General features: G+C 40.5%; 1 protein-coding gene across 1 annotated transcript; it reads right to left on the bottom strand.

The window, feature by feature from the left end:
- Positions 1 to 1,156: 1,156 nt before the first annotated feature.
- frk (fyn-related Src family tyrosine kinase) lies at positions 1,157 to 16,835 on the bottom strand. The gene is made up of 8 exons (XM_084083136.1): positions 16,077 to 16,835; positions 12,137 to 12,258; positions 11,298 to 11,461; positions 10,645 to 10,813; positions 10,066 to 10,224; positions 6,009 to 6,190; positions 3,840 to 4,005; positions 1,157 to 3,175 (listed from the first exon to the last, which is right to left on the bottom strand). The coding sequence occupies exons 1-8, from the start codon at positions 16,481 to 16,483 to the stop codon at positions 2,967 to 2,969; spliced, it is 1,578 nt and encodes a 525-aa protein (XP_083939262.1). The 5' UTR covers positions 16,484 to 16,835; the 3' UTR covers positions 1,157 to 2,966.
- Between the last annotated feature and the right edge of the window lie 885 nt (positions 16,836 to 17,720).

Raw genomic sequence — 17,720 nt, forward strand, 5'->3', positions numbered from 1 at the left:
CCTCCATTCTCACATAGTTCAGCTCAGTTCACACAGTACATCTGTCAGGACTGCAGACTCACTCCCCATTTTCCACCGCAGTCTGAAAGCTCACCTCTTCAGACTCCACCTCACCCCCTAGCGCTCCTTTTTCCTTGTATCCCTTCTTTTTTAAAACAGGTTACTTCTTCACATATATTATTAGATAGTTGATAGATGCTATAGGTTTGATGATGTTTGATTAACTGGTATCCTAGTTTCTTTGCATCACAAAATAGTTTTCTTTGCACTCTACTTACACATGACCATTTAGCCGGTTGTTTATTCAGGGTTCCTGCCATTTACTGATTACCTTTCGAAGGCGCTCTGGACAGGAGTGTCTGGTAAATCCCTAAAATGTAATAGTTTATTGTAGAGGTGGAGAGTGTATTGATTTTAAGCAATTACTGTATGGCTGTTTTGTTGTTTTTTTGTTTGCTGTAAATACTAGAACCCTTAACATTCAAAATACACAAAGTAGTTCCTCCTGCTGTTCATCTTTATAGGACAGTGTAGATAATCCCCACATTTTAGAGAGACAGGGTTGCTGAGCTTGAGCCAAACCACAAGCTTAGCAAGAGATGACTGTCTGCAGGCTGTTTCCTAACCGAGTTTCACTACAAAATAAGACCTTTTGAAACCAGAGCCACCTAAGCTTATTAAATGATTGATCGGCAAATGTTGACAACAAATTCTGGGACCTCATGAAAAGGAAATTAAATAATATACAGCCTTGTTTGACAAAGTGATAGCACTTAAGTACTATTTATTAAAAGCAATGCAAACTGGCAGGGATTTCAGCATGGGATCTGTAGAGGCAGTCACTCACCAATTACAGTCCTGCCAGCATAAAAGGTTATGGATAAAACTGTCACAGATTACTTGTTGAATTTAAGGAAGATTAAATGAGTTTGCCATCTTGAGAATTGTTTCATTTCAAAAGGAGACCACAAGGGCGCAACAGTGTGACATGAGTTTAAGCAGGAGTGTATCAGCACCACTATGTGGTCACTTTGGGAAGTTACATGTTAATCTCATTTAAAAAAGGCTACAGGTTTGCTATGGGCTTTTGGGAATTCCTTGACCTATTCCAAGGCAGAAGATACATATATAGCATAAGAAGATACATATAGCAATGTCAAAATAATCCATTTAATCGTTTGTACATCAAAGATAAAATGTAATCCTCGTTAAAACAATCGAACTGTATGAGCTTATATGAACACTTCAAAATACCAAATAATGGCTACATGGTACAATTAATACAATTTAAGATTTTGTTCACAACATTAAAAAGACACATTACACAACAATATTTCAAACATAAGAAATGATCTGGCATACTGTTCTGCAACTTGTGTCATATTAGGTACAAGGTCATAATTTCCCTCTATCAGATCATAATCAGGTGAACTTAACTCGGCATAAGATCATAGAATTAAAATGTTGAGAGACCTGATAAACATAGGCTCAGATCACTCCCCGTCAACCAATTCTCTTCACAGCTTGTAGATCGGCTATTTTTGACACCATCATCATATGACAAAGTATAAATCGGGCACTTGTTCTAACGTTAAGTAGCCTACTTAATGGTATTCTGTAATCAATGATAATCTTCCTAATACTATGGGTGTAACGACACATTAGGTTAAAGTGTAGACACAAAAATACATGGTACATCTTGTGTTCACTTAACTCCGAGCGTACAAATGTAACCAAATTGACACTCCCAGGTCTATTTGGTAACATTTGTATACCATCTGAGTTACAAATGGATAAATTAACACTGAGGACTTTACTGTGTAAAAGCATTGTGTTGTTACACCCATCTAAACAGCATCCAAGGCTGATTCTCATTGAGCACTTATACTGTTGTGTAGCCACAATGCTTTTCCATTGGTTAACAATACACCGACATAAGGTCACAATAAAAACGGTTACACATTACATTACATGCACATGTGGAAGACCAGGAGAGCAAGAAGCTTATTCCAGTGCAGCAACTTGTCTGATGGAGAACTCCAGCTACAAGTATGACAGCAGATACAGGCGAATGCACGGTATTTAGTTCTAGTGTTATAATTCAGAAACTCCTATGATTTGATCTCAGTGGAAATTGTAATTCTGACAGTGCAGAGATTATAAATCACTCCCTCTCTCATCCGCGCACACGCACACACACACACACACACACACACACACACACACACACACACACACACACACACACACACACACACACTTTCCCATACGTATGGATAGGCCAAACAGATTGAGGCCGTAAATGAACATGACTGGAGCTCATCCTCACAGGTATACCTTCCCTGATGAAAGCCTGGCGGCCCACCAGTGGAAAGTATGCGTGCTATGCCGAGCGCACGCACGCAGAACCAGTTCGTCAGGATTAGATAAGACAGGAGCATTCCAGCTCACCTGAGAGCAAGCTGCTACGTTAAGAGTCCAGGCGGCAAGGCTTACAAGACGTCCTCGGAGAGAGAGAGAGACGTCTAGGTGAGTGTACAAGAATGGACTTTTCACTCCCTGTCGTCTGATTCAAAGTGCATTCAAGTTGGCAAACAAAAAGCAGGAGAAGAGGAGCTGTTGCAAATAACTGTTGCTATGCTGAATGCCTCCCGGTTTTGCAGTCATATAATGCTCCTCTACAATGGCAAATCATTCACACAATAGGGTCTTCTTTTGACTGTAATTCGATCAGGTACAGCACTGTGGCAAATGAGAGGCATTTATGCAGCTTGAATCACAGCAAGCTGCATCACTGGAGATGGAAATCATCAATGAAGATTGATTTGATTTTCTATGGTGTTATTTATGTCACATGGTAGAGAGAGAGAGTGTGCTTTCAACTGCCGATAGTTTTTCATAAGAGAGAGTGTCTGTTTTGTTGGCGTTTCATGTTTAAAATGTCAATATGGAGTGTGTAGGCCGCACTAGTAACGGTTGGCATCGTCATAGGACGTCACGTCCAGGTCAAAGAAGTCCTCTAGCTTCCACTGGAGTGTCTCAAACGTGGGTCTTTCCTGCTCGTTCTCCTTCCAGCAGTCCATCATGATCTCATACATAACTTTGGGGCAGTGGGGGGGACAGGGCATCCTGTAGCCCACTGGCAACCTCTGGACCACCTGCTGGTTGGTCATGGCTGGATGGATTCAAAGACAAATGACAACTTGATCCATTAAGACCTGAGGCCGATTCCACAAAGGTCTTCTAAATCCTAACAGTTTTTCTGAAAAACTTATGCTGCTATAATATCAGTGGGGCTCAAGGACATGTCAAGGACCTCCAAAATCATATATATTTGGTCGCCGACCACCATCTCAAAATATTTTGTTCCAGGGACCCCCAGAAGCAAAGATTGGAGTAAAAAATGTTCGCTTTAAAAAAATATATATATATAGTAAGATTTGCACACATTTTCAAAATGTTTCAAAAATAGCAGATCTACAAGCTCGTAGATGAGCTGTGAGCTTGTATATCTGCTATTTTTGAATAGCCAAAGTATAAAATAATGCTTTTTAGCTCAAAACTACAATGACTACAATGACACAGATGCTTTCCCGGTTTTAATGGATTAATTCCACTTTACCTATAAAAAGTTCATTTAAATATTTTGGCCAAATTATTGTAAAATAATTAACTCATGATTAACAAAATCCCCTTTACTTTGGGGTATGGCACCCCTAAGTGTTTTGTCAGTTAAGTAAAAAAATAAATAGATTCATCCACATTCCACATAAAATGTGATGAATACCTTTACTATAATTAATCATTATGGTGATTGAATACAAATAGAAAGCTCTTACTTGGATACGGCATCTTGCCAAAGGTCACGATCTCGTACAGTAAGATGCCAAAGGACCACACGTCAGATTTGATGGTGAACTTGCTGTCCAGGAAGGCCTCCGGAGCCGTCCACTTCACAGGGAATTTGGTTCCTTCTCTGGCTTCATACACATTATCACTCTCCATCTAAAAGAAACCCCAGAGACAATTCAGAGAATATGGATATTAACTTTTTAAATATTTTTTTTGCTATCAATTGTTTTTATAAATCATGTCAGTAATACAATTATGCCAATACACATAGATGCATCATGAATAAAAAAAACAAAACAATATTAACTTGTTTAATGACTTAAAGCTGCACTCTGTAATAACCAGGTCCTTTTGTGGCTTTGATCCCGGGTCTCCCAAGCAAGTGCTGGAATGTTTACCACTGATCCAATTTTGACCTTCAGGTACTGTAGTACCACTTGTCAACCAGTAGTGGTCCTACCAGACCACAGATCTAAATTTGATAATTTAAAAGGTTTTATTCACTAAAACATTTACATAGTGTAGCTTTAAGCCCTATAGACTTTGTTGACCGGGGTCCCCCAAGGGTCTACACTGGTTTCCTCCTTTTCCCCCCCACTACATATCTTAGCCTAAAATAGCCGAGTTTTTGTCGAATGTTCACCTATTTCAGTAATACTAAGGTCAGTGATGATCAGGTATAGTGTATTAATCAGCTTATACAGTATGGTTCCAGGTTCCAGGGAGATGCTGGTTTGAGGGAGTAAGAGGGAGGAGAAAAAAAAACTATTATTTAACTACTTAAACTCTACATACTTTGTTGACTGGCGTCCCCCAGGGCCCTATACTAGGCCCCCTATGTTTTCCCTGTATACCAGTGGTTCTCAAACTTTTAAATGTCAAGGAAGCCCCTTAACTCTGACAGTATACAAATGGAACCAAATGGACCCGTTAGGGTCCATTTGGTTCCATTTGTATACTGTCAAGATTTACAGACTTGTAGGGGTCCATTTAGAACCCCCTCAAGGAACCCTGAGAGTCCCTGCATCCGACTTTGAGAGCTTGCAGATCTGATGTTTTCGCCAAATCGGAGACGCTAGGTTCATATGGTTAACTACTGTATGGAGTTTTGGTAAAACAAACAAACAAGAACAAATGACCTATGTCAAATGTGCGACTGGGATACCGGGCTGTAATTGAATGCACGAACCCTTTGCGACGCTCTTGTATTTGTAAAGCTGTGTATATAAAACGTATATCCCCCATCTCTTAATTACACCAAAAGAGCAGACAGAGTGAACGCGCACAGATTCTTCATGGCTGGTGAGTAAAGGAGACAGGATGGACCATTTCCGATGCCCTTTAATTTGTAAATCTGTATATATAAAACATATATCCCCTATTGAATCTCTTAATTACACCAACAGAGCAGGCAGAGCCATAAACACAGTTACATCACGTTTGTCTTTTTTTGCGTTCTGCTGGGTCTCCCAGCGGTGCAAGCCGGCAGAGTGGACACAGCTAAAACAAAGAGGCTGCATTATGCAATATTAATTAAAACTGAACAACTACGTCACGTAGTTGTTCAGTATTGATTAATATTGCACATAGTGAAGTCTACGTGATATATTGATCAGCTACAATGAATAGTTTGTTTAGGAAAATGCTGCGCCAGCCCTGTCTGTCCCGGTCTGTTCACAGGAAAGGGCAGTTTCTGGACTTGGCTAGTCTTCGCTTATTACCCAACTCATTGGTTTTATGTTGTTTCGATTATGCTATTGGCTCATGGTATGGTGGCCTAACCAAAGCCCTAAAAAAGAAGTTGCAGGTTTCTCAAAATAGGTTGGTCAGGCTTGTCTTGGGGCTGTCTCCAAGGCACCATGTTGGAAAACATAATTTCCACATTTTCCAGCAGTTGGGTTGACTCCTTCTGGCAGCCAGGTCAGTTCAACTACAGCTGAACCTGGTGCATAACATCGCCTGTCCAGAGAATGGGAACGATTTTGCAAGCATTCATTGGCTGCCAATCGGCCCGATCATCAAAAGGTTGCGGCAATCTGCCCAGTGACGCCCTTCTCAGGACGTGTGATTGTCGGGCTGGCATCCCAGTAAAAAAAAAAGAAAAATCCTCACCACACAACAAACCGTGCACCAGCCGCTAAGAGTGAGAAACTCACCATGAAAACTCTGGCGAGGCCGAAGTCGGCCACTTTGCAGATGTTGTTGTCGCCCACCAGCACGTTCCTGGCTGCCAGGTCTCTGTGGATGTAGTTCTGTAGCTCTAGGAAGGCCATGCCGGCCGCCACCTGAGCAGCCATCTCAATCTGATCAGAGACACCCAGTTTGACACCCTGGTCCTCTGCAGAGACAGGGAGAGAATTCACATGGTTATTTTACAGTATAATGTACACAGATGGGTGACGAATTTAAGGGGAAAAAAACTACATAAAGTGTACAACTATGGAATGCCAACCTAAACCTGGCAGACATTTTGCCCTCGATGCCCGTCTTTCAAGAGAAATTAAACAAAGTGTTCATAATAATCAGATGGTAAAAAGTATAGCTTAATTGAGCATCTTTTTTTCACTAGTTTTCTTGTTTCATTTACATTTTTGTATTCCTCAGTCTACATGTATTCATCTTTTTGTTTGTTTGTTATGTTGTTTTTCATGTCTAATTATAGTCTAATTATAGTATTGTATAAACATTATCCCTAGACAGGTTTCTTACCTGCACACCCACTTTATGAAAATTGTATTTGAAATGTTTTTATGTGTGAGAATAAAATCACAATCGAAGGGTGGGCGGGTTGGAACACCATTATAACAGAAAATATTCCCTCATTTGGGTTTTTTTTTTTTTTTTAACACTTTGTTTTTATTTTTCATTTTTACACACAAGATACAGGTAAATAGTCGTTGATGTTTGTTGTGAGAGCAACTGTCTATGAAATGGTGGAGAGCACCAAAAATCTCACCAAAAATCTCCCATAAGTGTCCAATTGGGTTGAGATCTGTCTGACAGCAAAATGACCCCCCACACCACAACAGAGCCACCCCACACCACCTCAGTAGGGGCTGAAGCATTCAGGCCTGTCCCATTCTATTACACTCATCCACTTGTGAAGAATATGGTGAAGGATGACTCATCTGACCAGATCACCTTTTTTCCCCCATGTGAAGGATGACTCATCTGACCAGATCACGTCCCCCCCCCCCCATGTGAAGGATGACTCATGTGACCATTATCACTTTTTTCCACATCTCTGTAGACCAGTGCCTATGGTTTAATCCTGCCACTTAGCGATCAAATGTGCATTAGTCTTTGTAATGAAGGGTTTATGCACTGGAACCCTACTATAACAATAACATCCCTCTATGTAGTTATCGCATTGACAGTCTCTCAGTCACCTGAGAGAGTTCCTCCTGGTTTGCCATACGTATAGCATTAATGCATGAACATTGTGGTCACTGAACGTGCTTTCTTTCAACCAATTCCCAACCCTACTTACCGATGTCTTTCCCATAGATGTCACTTTAGTCACCGTTACATTTGAAACATGTACATTTTGTGACTGAAGCTCCTGCCAGCTGTCCCCAATATCGAACCCATAGACAATCTCTGCCCTGTTGACCATCTTTATACACGCCACAAAGCATGATATGATGTTAATTGCATCATGCAGCACACCTGTATGGAAGCATCTGCATTTGTTACGTTTCTCCACTCAATTATTCAGTCATTTGCTTTAATTTGTCAGCCGTCTGTACATGTTAAAGGCTAGCCTCTGTGCGACGCTGACCAAGTCCTTGTCATGAGCCAGAGGGCATACTGTACTAAGATAACTCAAGGCCACAGACATCAATTGAACATGAGTGCTCCTCAGACCGACCATCCGTCTGACTGGCAGTGACACAACATCTGTCACGCTGCCGCAAAGCCATTCCTCATGGGAGGTTGAATCCAACAGATGTAATGGCAGAAAGAAAAAAAAAGGTCACATCAGACACTGGGCTGATAGATATAATTATAGAGTATAGGGCAGCAACTATCGCTCATTTTCAATGAATCAATGCAAAACATTTCTAATATTTTTATAAATCGACTAAATTGATTAGTCTGATTAACCACTTAAGCCCTATTTTATACTTCATTGTGGCGATATACAAGCTCAAAAAGTGTTGCATCATGACACATTGTGAGCTTGTAGATCGGCTATTTTTGCTATGTTTTGAAATATAGATTGCTAGGTTGCATTGCACCCCTAATAAAGTAAATGTGATACTTTGAGCCTGAACATTGGTTATCACCATCCTGACCACTGATCCTGCATGGGAGAATATCTGTGGGGAACTTTTCCTGGATCTCTTATAGTACAGCGTTAAGAGGTGTGAGGAGTACGAGTATTCTTTGGTCGGTGTTGTACAGTATGTTTAGGGCTGTCATGATTACAAATTTAAGTTAACCAATAATTGTCACATTTAATAATTGCTATTAACGATTTAATTGTGCTTTTGTCATTGAACATATAAATACAAATTTAATTTCTGTTTGCTTCGTAATCAAACATTGCACAGGGCAGATATGACAAATAACTTAAATATACAAAGATATACTTTCATATTTGAAAACAATAAAAAAAAAAAGCAGAAATAGCAGATCTACAAGCTTACAACACGTCATGTAAGCTTGTAGATCTGCTATTTCTGCTTTTTTTTACGTATTTGAAAATGTATGACCATTTTCCAACATGGAAACGATTATGCAAAAATCAACAATTATGTAATAATTGTGACAGGCCTCTTTGTATGTTATTATGTTGTCTATGAAGCTTGAACTGGAACACCTCGTAATCGACCCTATACAAACGCTAACAATCAGGAGGAGAGTGCTATTGTTTGAGGTGCTGCTCTCCGTCTTATCTTTTGTTTCCAGCCCACCCCCCCCCCCCCCCCCCCAGTGCCAGGTGTACACGCACACATGCGCCAACTCAGCCTTTCTATAATTCTTCCATTCTCCTTTGCTAATACATGCCTAACCTTAACCCAAGTCTAACCAAAACCCTAAACTTAGGTCCAAACCCTACAATACCTCCGTGTGGTAGTGAGAGCCCGTAAAACGTTGACACGTTGGAATTTCTCTCATTTCCCATTTCATTCCTGAGCACATAGGTCCTCAGGAATGCAGCAAAACAAGGATGTGTACATATTTACAAACAAACATGAAAACGCAAACAGACACATGATGACATTTTGTTGAGTGAGTCTGACTAATCTGTTGTGAATGAGAGATGTATGTTGTAAGCACTATTCTTCCATGACTCAGTTTCAACCCGTCATAGCGTACGGGCCCGAGGATATGAGATAAAAGTAAGCCAGCAAATCCCTCCTTCTCTTTAAATCAGTGAGAAGCAGACACATTCTGCACATGAGTAGGAAGACATCAGTAAGATCGCATACTGACTCAAGACTTTGATCTGCCTTCCCAGAAAAACAGAGTATTTCTACAGTGCAGTATTGATACTTTTACTTAAGTAAAACGTTTGAGTACTTTTTCCACCACTGGAAAAATCCCATATCTAGTTAAACATCAACTTCTTCCCAGCATGTCTAAAATGAGAACAATAGCAGCAGAGGACTCTGATCCCCATGTGGCAGGAATATTGTCTGACCAGCACTTTTGCAGATCAAAGCGAGATTGACTCGACTACGTCGCTGACGGAAGTAACTTGATTTTCAACTGAAGAACGTATTGCGATCGCATCGTGAGGCATTGTGAGCTTGTAGATCAACTATTTTTTAAATACAATAATTGCGAAAAATGTTAATGTAAATAAACTGTTAAATTGTGATATTAAAGGAAATGCATTCAGTCTGACCAGAAGCAGGTATAAAACATATCCCACTGGCAATTAACCCATTAATACCAGGAAAGCATCTGTACCATTTTAGATTTTAAGCAGTTAATATAGCATGAGCATCACAATCATTTTAACCACTTTAACCGTTACTTTATACTTTGGCTGTTCAAAAATAGCAGATCTACAAGCTCATAGCGCGTCACTTCATGCCACACTATGAGCTTGTAGATCTGCTATTTTTTTTTTAAACAGTGAAGATTTGCGCAAATCTTTGAATATATACAGCTTTTAAAGCGAACATTCATATCAAAAGCAGCGGCATGGATCCCCACCTCATCCCCCCCAGCAAATTGAACCTTAAAATGATCCCTTACTCTGGAGGTAGTCCAGCAGGCTGCCATTACTCATGAGCTCCGTGATGATGTAGATGGGTTCCTCCACGGTGCACACGGCGTACAGCTGGATCAACTTAGGGTGACGCAGCTTCTTCATGATCTGGGCCTCCCTGAGGAAGTCCTCGGCGTCCATGGTACCTGGGAAGAAGAGTGTGTCAAGTTAATAGTTTTATAAATCAGTATTCAATCACATTAGTTGAAGTCATTAAAGAACCCCATCAGGCTTCTCTCCTGCATTAGCACCGCAGACAATTAACCGAGAATGAAATTAGAATACTCTGACACAAAACTCTTAACAGGCTATTAACTGATGAGCCAAGAGACCATGTCCTTTTGAACTGTAACAGGGAGAGAGTTTATGGTTTCCCATGAGTTTCTGTTGGCCATTAATACACATTATGTTAGTATTAATTAATATAAAGAATTAGATTTTCTGTTCTCTGAGGAGGAATAGCCATTACTGGATATTACTTTTATTCAGTGTCTTACATGTAAACATCGCATTACAACATATGGTGTTTTAGGTCTGCGAATTCAGGGACAACTGGTTTTATTTACCAGGTTTGAGTGTCTTCACTGCCACCGCTGTGGTGTCGTTCCACAGGCCTTCGTAGACCTCTCCAAACTGACCCGCTCCCAGCTTCTTCAGCAGTCTGAGGGATTTCCGCTCAATCTCCCAGTGGTCCACTGTGTTGTAGGACAGACCATGGGTCTGTGGGGCCTCTATCTACAAAGAGCCGGTCACAATAGACAAAGTCAGATCAATCGTTCCAATCTAATATAGTAAACAAAAATCTTAACGATGATCAATTATTAAGAACCCTATTCTGGGGTGAACATTTGGCGAAAATAGGAGATCTACAAACCAAAATGGGTCACAACGCAGCACATTGAGCTTGTAGATCGGCTATTTTACGCGAAGAGATTTGGTGCAGAGGGGGAAAAGGAATGAGCCTATGGCGGACTCAGGTCAATGGAGTGTAAAGAGTTTAAGTGGTTAAAAACAGGATTATTTTATGAACTACAATTATATTGTAACATTAGATAGATGTATATAGATTAGTGACTCATAATGATATGCCATGCATTCATTTTGTTGGATAATAGCGTTGTTCTACTACCACCACCATCATGCATACAAATAGAGAAACTCAACTGAGGAAACCATTCATAGCTTTTAGTACACGATGCATACAGAATCAATGTTTCACCTTTTTGCATGGTTCCGACAGACGCACACAAAGACCGTCCTCCTGCCTGTTGTAGTGTTCCACAAGCTCCCGCAGTGTTTCAAAGCTCTTAGTCTTGGACACAAAATAACGGCCATTGTCTGTTTTTCTGAGTTTGTAGTGCTTCACCTTCCCTCTGTCCAACACTAAAAGAGAACATGCAGAAGGTTACTGTAGCTGGCTATTATTAATAACCCAGTTTTATTTTCTTCTGCTATGGTTTGGCAGTTATTAATACATGTTTATTAAATGTGATCACTGATCAATCATATACATCTAAGACACTTGGGCTCATCATTGATGTAACATGGGGTTATTAGCTGCTGTAACATGGGGTTATTAGCTACTTAATGAACTAAGTGGAATTTCAAATGAGGGGGTGGTCCTTCACTGGGTTTAATGTATGTATTACAGCAAGGTCCTCTGACACGGTGAAAGAGGAGATTAAGCCGGTGAAAGAAGAGATTAAGCCGGACTAAGATAAAGTTATGTTGCTTTTATCGGAGCAGAGTTCATCATTTGTTTAAGTCGTTGACCTTCAGTGATCTATCACTTCAGTCAGGTGAAAAATCATGGAAAGTATGATTCGCTCTGAGCGAAACTGGGATTGTTCTGGAATGAGGAAACATGTGTTTAATGTGTCCAGTTCCGGCTTTAAGCCTTTATCAGGAACTTGGCACAGAAATACAGAGAGGACGAAGTGCTACATAACATGACTTATTGTTGATACTAAAGTCCACCGGGTTGATTGCATGGTTTCCGAGAAGAAAAAGGAAAGACCTAACATGGTACAGCTTGTTGTCAACAGGAGATGAGATTACCTGAGAGGGAGAGGTCCCCTTTCTGACTTTCACAGTTTCTGATGAGAAAGGCCCCTTGCTGGTTCCCTCCAGCCGACAGCAGCTTCTCTGCGTCAAGTCTCTTTGTGTCAGCAAAATACCATCTGCAAATCACAAAGGAAAGCAGAGACATACATTTATGGTCATCATTTGACTATGGTCGCTTTAGCTTTAATCAAGGGTCTCTTGGATAGGATAGGAAGGTCCAAGATTTAACACGATCATATTGTATTGATGAAGGCCCCTCTTGGACACTCAGAAAGGCCATTTGTTTTGATTAGCGATTTTATTCTATCACATCTTCCTGAAAATATGGCAACCTCTGCTGGATAGGTGGTCGGTCACCTGTGATGGAGCCCGTGCTCGAGATGGCTCCTCAAGTGTTTGAGAACAGAATGTGTTAAGCATTCTTTGTGCATTTATTTTTAATGCATAATATATTGGACCAACAAATGTATCACATATGCTGTCATCTCCTCTGATACATCTTTTGGCTGGTGTTCTGTTTCGTCCTTTTTTTGGTCTTTTCTTTTTCTCCTTTTTTTTCACTTTCTGCCTTCTTCATTGTACCTTTTTATTTACTGTCAAATCGATGGGATGGTTTTTGTTTTTTCAGAAAACTGTAAGGGTTTCTATTTTTTATCACCATTTATCTTATTCTGTAAGCTGTGACAATCCTTCAATAAAAAATGTTAAAATAAAATAGAAAGTACCAGTGTGCAATTTTAATGCTTGAAAATGGTAAATAAATAAATAAATATCATCAAAGCAAAAGCACATTATCAACATACTAAACACTACATGGAAATCACGGCCAGGTGCTTCTAATATACTGTATTATGTGGTTAGCCTCTGGAGGAGTGCTTGTGGCCGGAAGGCTGCCGGTTTGATCCCCCAGACTGGCAGGGGAAATCTCTGGCGTTGAAGTGCCCTTGAGCAAGGCACTTGACCCAAAACTGCCTCAGTGGAGCTGCTCAGTGTCAAACAGTATAAGACTGCGGTTGTACTGGGCAGCTCCCAGGTGTGAATGTGTAACAGGGCATTGCTGAAAAAGAGCATCCATGCTCAAAAAAACATATTGTACAGATATTCTACAGAGAAACATTGTGCATTGAAAATGTTGTTATGACAGAACACATCTAGCCTATGGATTTCTTTTTTGGTTTTAAAAGGATTAAAACACGGTCAGCAGACTCTACAACAGTCTGATCATCAGACTGTGTTAAAGGGATAGTTCAACCCCTATCGATTAGTCACCTCATGGAGACTTGAATATATTGAAGATATTTTTTCGATTTTGTCGCATTCCTAAACCAATAATTTGATGACCGGTCATCAAATTATTGGCTTAGGAATGCGACAAAAACAAAAAAATATCCATGAGCCTTGTTCAGCAGCCTGATGACAGGCTGGTGTCGGACCTTTGCTCTTCCTTTGACCTACCTGTGGATTATACCAGGGACAAGTGACTCGACTTTTTTTTCCTTTGCTCTTCCTCATGGACCTACTTGCGGATTATACCAGTGTCAGTCTACTTTATGTGGTCGACACGCACTGACATTTTACACCTTAATCCCATGTACAACGCACTGACTTTTGTCTTATTATTGTGTTTTTTTTCTAGCACCTTAACTAACGTCCATAAGTATATCATGCACACATTGATTGCACAGTATACGTCTGTTGCTATGCTCACGCACCTTTATATCTTATCTCAGGTACCATGTGTAAATATGTAGATAACTTGTTTTTTTTGTTCTCTTGTTTGATCTCCCCCTTCTTCTTCTTCCCTTCCTTTTTTTCCTTTTTACTTCTGTATACCGGTGATGTGACAATAAAGCTGATTCTGATTCTGTCTCCATGGGGTGACTAATCGATAGAAGAAAAGTCATTTTGGGGGTGAACTATCCCTTTAAGGTTAATCATTCAGTGATTAAGATCATTGGACTGGTCATTCATTCACGATGACTCAAAGCACTCTCTACCTTGTCACAAACACGCTAATCAGGTACTGTAAGTGAATGAATGAAACTGTGGAAGAGTTAGGGTGAAAAGAACAGGAAAAACTGGCTTACAGCTGGTCTGAAGAGAGTTTCTTATAGTTATAGGGATGCTTGGTAGGATGAAAATACCATAACAGGCTCTATTTCTTGAATTTGTTTTCAACATGATTTCAGTATTTGACATGACTTTCCTTTTGGGTATAACTGGGATAAAAAAAATCCACACATAACATGACCGTGTTCTAATCGAGTTTACTCTCCTCCTGAAATTCCGTTTTGTGTCTATTATAGTTGGGTTATGGTGGCTCCCCCACTCTGGGAACACATACATCTCAGCCGGTCAAGGATTGCATCTAGCCAGAGCACTCTCTCTTGTGCCGTCTTCTTAAAAGCACAGAGATTGTTTGCCCACTCTCCCATAATAAAAAAAAAAAGATAAAATATATTTTGTCACAATTAGTTAAAAGTTTATGAATGGAAGACATGCGTATTTAATTAAAACCCTTTCACAAAACACACTGAACTTCTCACAAGAAACCCATTCAGCTGCATGTTTGTTTGTGGCCAGGGTGACGTAGGCCTTCTTCTACAGTATCTCTTATTATGTAACCCTCCGTCTAGTGGTACGACCTTGCACAACCAGTTAGTCTATCCACTGTTGTGGCAATTTGATGCTAGATGCGGTTATCCATAAAATGCCATCTGAAGCATATTAATGCTTTGTTGATGATCTCAACGGTGTATCACCAGAATTATTAACCTCCTAGCCTATATCCTGTAGCTACTTCCTGGAGATAGACAATGATTAACCACTTCACCCCAACACTGACAACTCAGGAATGACAGGGGCACTCCCACCGGCTAAATAAATACAATTGATTTAAAGGAATGTTTGGGGAAAAAATAGGTCAGTATGGATATTCAATAGGCCACAATTTACTCACAACGCATGACTATTGACTGAGTCTAAGTTAAGACACTTTTGGGTAATTGGTCAAATCAAAATAAGTTAGGCTACTGGTATGTCAGTGCAATTATTTTGCACAGAATTTCTTTTCTTTTTTTACACAGCAGCAGTGCCATCAAAATAATGATAACAAAAATGACCAAGACAATCAATGTTGTCCAGTCGTGTGCTGAATTGAATTTAGTAATCTCAATTAATGCCCATATCTAAATAAAATGCAAAATAATAATTATTTTCAACTCCAATCTTAGGGGATCTACACATGCAGCAGCTTAGGCTAGAATCTATAATTACATTCTAATTTCAGCCAGGTGGGACCCAGCCAGGTGAATACAAAGTAGGCTGCTTGGTAGAGTAGTGGTCTGACAGACAGTGGGGCCACTGCTGGGCCTAACCTGGTGCCCAAGCAGTGCAGACCAGTGGTGTAAAGTAACTAAGTACATGTACTCAAGTACTGTACTTCAGAACATTTGAGTTTTTTTTATTTTTTTATTTACTGGAGTATTTCCAATTTTCTGTACTTTTACTCCACTAGCTACATCTCAGAGGCAAATATTGTACTTTTACTCCACTACAATTATTTGAAAACTTAAGTTACTAGTTTATACTTTGTAGATTGTGATTATTATTGCATACATTAACCACTGCATCTGCTATTTTCAAAAGATTTGTATACATTCTATAAATTTGAAAACTTGTGAAATGTAACGTTCTGCTTCTGTACTTTTAAGTATATTTTGATACCAATACTTTTGCACTTTTACAGAGTACATTTTTATACCAAATTTACCAATGTTTTTGCACCTTTACTCAAGTACATTTTGAATTCCGTACTTTTGCTTGTGACAGAGTATTTCTACATTGCAGTATTGATACTTAAGTAAAAGGGGTAAAGGCAACAAGGGGGGGTTATAGTAGTATATACTGTAATAATAATAGCTACTGTACTTACGGCTCGGCGTCAATACTCTCCACGGGGGCCACATAGTTAGCAGGGATATAACCTTTCTTCGAAGCAGAAATCCCAGTGAGCGCCTTGGCATACCACCAGTCTCCACTACTCTTGTCCAAAGCTTCCAGCGTATCCCCGGCATTAAAGCTCAGGTCCTCCCCGGTCCGGGCGGTGTAGTCATACAGAGCAATGTAAACACACTTCACCACGGTGTCCTGCTGCCCCGGGAGTTTGGGTAAAGAGACGCCGGCTTTGGGGCCGGTCGCTGCGTGGCTATTTACGATCACCTCGATGTGTTTCTTCGTCCCACCGTCGGTGTCGGACTCGGGCTTTGGCTTCTTGAAACAACTCATGAAACGCTGGCAACACAAGTCGCACTGTTCTCGGATCTCCGCGTTGGAAATCATCCTGCCGAGTTGATCTTAGGAGCAAAAAAAGAATATTGATAATATATGCCTTGTTATCCGCCCTTATGGTCCATAGTTTACCTTGGAAGTTGTTCTGGGACTTCCCTGTGTGTCAGCCCCGCCGGTGTGGTCTTTGGACTTGAGAGATCAGAGGTAAATAAATACTCCCCAGGTCATAAAAGATGATCAGACGACGTGGTTTTATTGCCCTCCGGCTCCAAGCAACTCGTGGACGCGGACAGGTTTATAGTTCAGCGCTCCATTGGTCAATCACCTGCACCTGCTGCAGGGCTATGGCTGCTCTGTGTTCTCCGTCTCCGACCTGTTGAACAGAAAGTAGAGATCCTCTCCTCCACCCTGACTGGCTCCAGTGTGGCTCATATGTTGAACAAGGCGGCTCACGCATATCTATGGGCTGAATGCTGGTGGTGTGGTTCTCAAACTTTTTCATGTCAATGTCCTAACCCCCAAAATGATATATATTTGGCTGCGGACCCCCCATCTCAAAAGTATTTTGCGCCAGAAAGAATAAATAGCAGATCTACAAGCTCATAGTGAGGCACTTTATATATGCTATTTTTTAATAGCCAAAGTATAAAATATGGTTGGTTAAAATGGTTGTGACGCAATATTAACTAATTTGGCTTGGGACCCCCTGGTATCCCCCCCAAGGACCCCTGGAGGTCCCCGGACCCCACTTTGAGAACCAATGCTCCAAGGGCCCTGCTGAGTGCACAAGCCAAGGACTATCAAATACCACTTAGATTTGTATCATTTAATAAAATAAATACTGCGCTAGGCCTATATATACAAAGACAAGTATGTTATAAATATAATAACAAAATATAATGTGGGTGTGTTCAGAATGTGTGTGTGTGTGTGTTTGTAACCTCGCATCACCAGTCTTTCCACAGTGTGTTTGTATCATCACACAAGCGAGTGTTTTCTATTTTCTTTGAGTTGTTGTTGAAATCTCTGTCATTCTGAAGTTACTTGTAGCCTAGTAGCGAGGCCAGCGTGATCTAGTATGAGAGTGACTACACTAGCATAGACTCCCATTGTAAGAATGGAATGCGGAAATGTTCCGTCTATCTCATCGATGAGAAAGTTCCAATGTTTGGAACTACCACCGATGGCAGCCCGCTTTGCGGTGAGATTAAAGCGTGACGGAACTCTCTCTTTCTATGGGTCTGAGCGAGGTTATTCTGAAGTGGGCGTGAGAATTTAGAAATGAGCT

Source organism: Gymnoscopelus microlampas, assembly GCF_963454915.1.
Source record: "Gymnoscopelus microlampas genome assembly, chromosome: 16".
Lineage (NCBI taxonomy): Eukaryota > Metazoa > Chordata > Actinopteri > Myctophiformes > Myctophidae > Gymnoscopelus > Gymnoscopelus microlampas.